This window comes from Neophocaena asiaeorientalis, unplaced genomic scaffold, assembly GCF_003031525.2.
Source record: "Neophocaena asiaeorientalis asiaeorientalis breed wild unplaced genomic scaffold, Neophocaena_asiaeorientalis_V1.1 scaffold264, whole genome shotgun sequence".
Taxonomy (NCBI): Eukaryota; Metazoa; Chordata; class Mammalia; order Artiodactyla; family Phocoenidae; genus Neophocaena; species Neophocaena asiaeorientalis.
In genome coordinates this window covers 485,345-490,684 of record NW_020185332.1, presented here as the reverse complement: position 1 = coordinate 490,684, position 5,340 = coordinate 485,345, and the positions used below count along the sequence as shown (strand labels likewise).

At 56.2% G+C, this 5,340-nt stretch overlaps 1 protein-coding gene across 1 annotated transcript in view; it reads left to right on the top strand.

The window, feature by feature from the left end:
- The window catches only part of SMAD6 (SMAD family member 6), a 75,524-nt gene that overhangs the window by 1,270 nt on the left and 68,914 nt on the right, over nt 1-5,340 (top strand). Inside the window, 1 exon segment of the mRNA XM_024735140.1 lies at nt 1-313. This exon segment is cut by the window's left edge and continues 19 nt beyond it. Coding sequence (XP_024590908.1) covers nt 1-313 — 313 coding nt within the window.

The window sequence follows — 5,340 nt, the reverse complement described above, 5'->3', positions numbered from 1 at the left end:
GCCGGCTCTGGGGGCTCCCCGCTGGACGTGGCGGAGCCGGGAGGCCGGGGCTGGCTGCCCGAAAGTGATTGCGAGACGGTGACCTGCTGTCTTTTCTCGGAGCGGGACGCCGCCGGCGCGCCCCGGGACGCCGGCGACCCCCTGGCCGGGGCGGCCCTGGAGCCGACGGGCGGCGGGTTGCGGGTGCTCCCCCGGGTGCCCCTGGAGCGTGGGAGCTCCCAGTGGAGGCGCCTCACGCTGGCAGGAAAGCCGGGGAGTGGGGATGTGGGCGCACACGGCAACTTCGTCTTAAGGCTCCGGCAAACTCAGAAGGGTGCGTGTTGGAGTTTTCTCTTCAGCTTCAGGGACCTGAGGCAGGCTCCGGCTTTCCAGACGGTGGAAGAGGAGCGCAGGTCTAGAAGAGGCCAAAGACTTGAGCGCCCCCCTCCTCCAAGCCTATTTACCCCCAGTCCGTGCCCGGGCCTGTAGCATTTGTGTGTGTATGCCTATACCTACGGTATATTATGCTTTGTCGTATCCAGGTAGATATATGTCGTGAAATTGGGTGTAGGCAATTCATGGCCAGAGTCCAAAGTGTTTGTAAACTGTCCTGCTTGTTCCTGTCTATACTTAGGAGCAAAGCTTTTGCGGGGTAACCCTTCTCAAGAGTGGAGACCACTCTCTTGCTCTCTTGCCTCTTGATTGTTGCCAGCATCCCTTGGGTGTCCAATGCCAGGACCTTCTGTCATCATGATTCTCAATCCTGTGCCCAGCTTTTCTAGAGAGCTGAGGGTCCTGGAAGTGTCTAGGTAGGGAAGGAAGCTGGATATTTTAGTACTTTTGAGAACTGCCCCCCTTCTTTGTCCTCTTCTTGGGATTTTTCTGCACACACCATCTACCCAGTCCTGCTTACCTGAGCAGGCCCTGGGTGCTGTAGCAGAGGTGAGGACAGAAGGAGACTCCAGGCAGGCCGGAAGCTTGCATCCTCACACACCCCCCCCAGCGCCCCCTTCCCTTGCACTGCAGGGATCACACATTTTTAGCCTGTAGCATCTTCTGGGTGTATGCATCTTAAGTGGCACTGGGGGTTCTGCAGGGATGGGACTCTCTGAGGGTTATAGACTGTTGGGCCTGGGCAGGCTCTGAGTTCCTGTGGCCTGGCTCCTCTGGAGAGAGGCAGCACCCAGCCTGGGGGCATTTAAGAGGGTCAGATCACACAGGTCTCCTGACTCCCAGCGTGGAAGGGGAGGGTGGGGCTAGAAGCATGGATTGGTCCCAGGTGTCTTGTTGGTGTCTGGGGTGGTGGCTGGAGGGGAAGGACGGTGCCTCACTGGTGGTTCCTGAAGAGAGAGCACTGATGGGGGCTGGGGTGGGGAGAGGCAGCATTGATCTGGCTGCCCTGCGCCCCGCATGGTCAACTCCAGGCCTGATTCTCAGGGGCTTTGGGCAGTCGCTGGCCTGTGGCCCTCTGCGGGCTTTCTGTGCTCCTTGTTCTTCTTCTGACAGCTTTCCCTGGAAGTGGCTTTCTCTCCTCTTCCACCCTGGCTCCTCCCTGCCTCTGAGGAGGAGGGCCCTGTTTGTGGTTGCCCTGTCCCTGGTCCCGTTTTCAGGGGGAGAGAATTGGTGGGGGCCCCTCTGCTCTTCTAGAAGGCCCCGCTGGGCATTTCCTCTCTCACCACATCAGTCTGCTAGCGAGTATTTGTTGAGCACTTACTCTGTGCCAGGCAGCATGCTGGGTGCTGTAGTGGGGAGAGTGGAGATATGAGTAGGATCCATGCCCTCAAGAAACAGAATCTTCGGGTTGTGGCGGGGGGGAGAGTTGGGACAGAGATGGGGGAAGCAGGGCCAGGCCAGAGGGTCTGAACTCTCAGACCACTGTGGGGTGTGCATGTAACAGGAGCACCTCTAGGAGCCTCACAGCTCTAACCTGGAGCGGGGCCTTGGAGGATGGATGGGTAAGGGGAGGTGGGTGTCGAGGGGGAGGAGGAGAGGGCCCGCTGGGAGTCAGGGTACCAGGCAGGCTGAGGTGTGAGGGTGGGAAGGGGTGGGGTAAAGAAAACTGGAGACAGGCAGGACCCACCCTGCCCGTACTCCTTGGATAAGTCAGCTTGGGTCTTGGTTTGAGTTTGGTGGCCTTGAGCAGTTTTAAGTTGATGGGCAAACTGCAGTGGAATGGTTCTGACCCATAGACCTGGTCCTAGGCTCTGCCCGGCCGGTATCGACAACTTGACCTTCGAGGAGTAACCTCTCCTCTTAGTCTTTCTGTGGGTCGGTGCGGGCGGCTCTAGAAACGTTCTCCACCTCAAAATTCCAGACTAAGCATTGGCACGTGACTCCTCTCCTCCTCCCAGAAGGAGGCGCTGTTGCAGGGACTGTGCCTGTTCTCCTGCTACTTCATTTGCCGAAGCCCCGCCCCCCACACCGCGTTCAAGCCACCCCGGGGGCCGTTGGGAGGACTGGTGGTCTGGGAAGAGTTTCCGGTAGGCACCAGGCTGACCCTCTTGCTCCATCCCATGCCTGATGGCTTGGGCCGCCAGGACTGAGGACTGGGGGAGCCCTTTGCTGTCCACCCCACCGCCGCCTCCTGGCCGCCAGCCTGGCTCCCGGAGCTGGGCGGGTGCATAGCTGGAGCTCAGCCGTGCGCGTCCTGATAAGGAGACTGCTCCTTCCCGGGCTCTGGGGGAGAGGGCTGGGGCACTGGGGCAGGTACACCCATAGAGAGTACGCTGGAACACCCAGCGGGCCAACTGAGGGACACCCACCGGCCCCCCAGTGCCCCCCAGGCCCCCACCGGGATCCCTAGTGAGACGGCCCCTTTCTGGGCAGTGCGGCCCCCTGCTGCTCAGGGCAAACCCTGCTTCATCTTTCAACTTGCTTTGGGGCATTGGGGCCAATTCCCCTCTTTGGGCCTCTTTTCTCATCTGTAAAGCGAGCGAGTGGTGAACAGAGTCTCTGAGGGTCTGCTGGGAGGATTCCAGGTGACACAGCCCTGCCCTCTCCCCCATGCTTGTCTCAGAAAGTGGGGTCCTGTGTGCCCAGCTCTGCCCTGGGCTTCCCGCTCCCGTGGGAGTCAGGCCCTAGCTTTCCCTCCCTCTGGTGTATCTTTCTGTCCCTGGAAAAGCCAGTTCGCTGAGCTTGGTGCCTATGTGGACGGAAATGTGGAGAAATACTTTAATCACAGTTCTAACCTGTGTTTATAGAGCTCCTTTCTCCCGAAAGTATCCATTAACTTTGGAATAAATCTCCTGCTCTTTGCTTCACCACTTTTTTTTTTCTGTAATTATATTCAGTAAATTACTATTATCCAAATTGCGCCAGGGAAAGAGAGACGGAGCGAGAGAGAACTTCTAAACGACTGGAGGAGGCCGCCTAGGAAAACACAGGGTTCCCAGGCCAGGACTATAGGAATTAGAATGGGCTAGAAAGTTTTCCTTTTATTTGGCCTGGCATTATCCCTTTGAAATGAGATCAATTTCAAGTTGGGCTTCCAAGCCCCCGCCCCGCCCCTCTGGCGGCCCCTCTGGCGGCCCCTCGGCCCTGCCCGCCCTGCTCCTCCGAGCTCCTCCTTGGAGGTGAGGAAGGGGTGATAATGTGCAGTGTGCCTCTTGCTGGCGCCAGCCTGCCGCGCTGTTTATCTGGCTGCCGGGGGAATCTGGGCAATTAGGCTCTGCCGGCCTTAAAGCACCAGGAGCTTCTCTTCTGTGTTTCCCACCCTGGGCCTTGGGGTTGAGCCTTCAGGTCCTGGGGCTGGAGGGGAAAGGCACCCAGGAGGGCACCCCTTGGGAGGGTGAAAGCTGGGAGGCCCAGGGAGGCGCGTGGACCTTTCCTAAGCAAGATGCTAGGCTGCACAGATCGGGGTGGAAGGTAATGTCTTCAACTGAAAGGTTACCAGGCAGTGGGAGAGGCTGTGAACTCTTCTGGCTTTAGAATTAGGGTCTAGATCCCGAAAGGCTAAGTACCCCCTGGGGGCTAACCAGAGCCTGAGCTGCATTGGGCTGAGCGCTAGCCTTCTGGTACACTCGGCCCCTGGCTGACTGCTCTCACTTCTGAAGGAAGTTGGAGGAGATTCCTGAAGTTGATGCCTGAGGCTGGCTGTCTGGGGGGGCTGGAGTTTCTGATCTCTCTCTCTCCCTCCCTCCCTCCCTCCCTCCCTCCCTCCTGCCTATGATCATTTCTTTCTGAGAGGCCTGCAGGGCTCTAAGAGTTCTCCCCTTAAAGTTTAGAGAACGTAAGTTATTATTTAGAAATCAACACAACTTTTCTAAGTACTAAGATAGCTTCTAAGATGGGAGTGTGGACAGAGGGCCTGGAGGCAGCCTACACTTTCTCTTCTGACCTTTTGTCCCACCTGAGTTCATGTCCTGGGGCTCCATCCTCCCAGATCTGTGGAGGGAGGGTGGATGTGTTGGAGTGAGGCCGAGGTGCCAGTTAAAGGTTCCTTAGTGTTGTTCATAGCAGCGTTATTCCTGAGAGCCAAAAGGTGGAAACAGTCCGAATGTCCATTAGCTGACAGATGGATAAATAAAATGTGTGATATAGTCACCCAGTGGAATATCATTCAGCCATAAACAAGAATGAAGTACGATAGAAGTGACAGCATGGAAGAGCCTGGAAACCAGTATGCTAAGTGAAAGAAGCCAGACACAAAAGGCCTTCTGTTGTAGGAATCCATTTGTGTGAAACATCCAGAATAGGCAAACCCACGAGGATCGTCAGTAGATTTGTGGTTGCCTGAGGTTTGGGAGTTGGGGGAATAGGGACTGACTGTGAATGGGGCAGGGTTCCTTTTGGGGTGATGAAAATGTTCTGTAATTAGTTGGTGGTATTGGTCTCACAACTCTGAATGTACTAAGAACCACTGAATTGTATATTTTAAAAGAGTAGGTCTTAGGGTATGTGAATGATAACTGTTGTTTTTTTTAAAAAGTAACTTGCTGTTGGTCCTGAACTGGCCTCCCCCTTTGTTCGGCTGAAGAAGGATAACATCTCCTGCCTCCCTGTGTGGTCTTGGGTGGGCCCTTTACCTGCCTCCACCCCACTTGCCCCATCAGTTAAGATAAGAAATTGAGTTGGGGGGGATCTCTGACATTCTAAATCCCCGTGTCTTGGGGTGCAGTCTCTTTTTTACTTGCCTAGGATGCTTCCAATCTCTGTGCAGGTCGTTTTGCTGGAACGAAGCGGGGTGTGGGTGCTGGTAAAGTCCCTCCTGAAAGCTTTGCGGTTCCTCACTGGCTGGTGTGTCTGATGTCCCAAGTCTGTAGATTTGCTTTCTGTCTCACTCATGCATTAGAGCCCCCAGCCCAGGTGTGGGCATGGGTGGTGGGTGTCACTCAAGGCCCAGACGGCTTCTGTGAGGGGGAT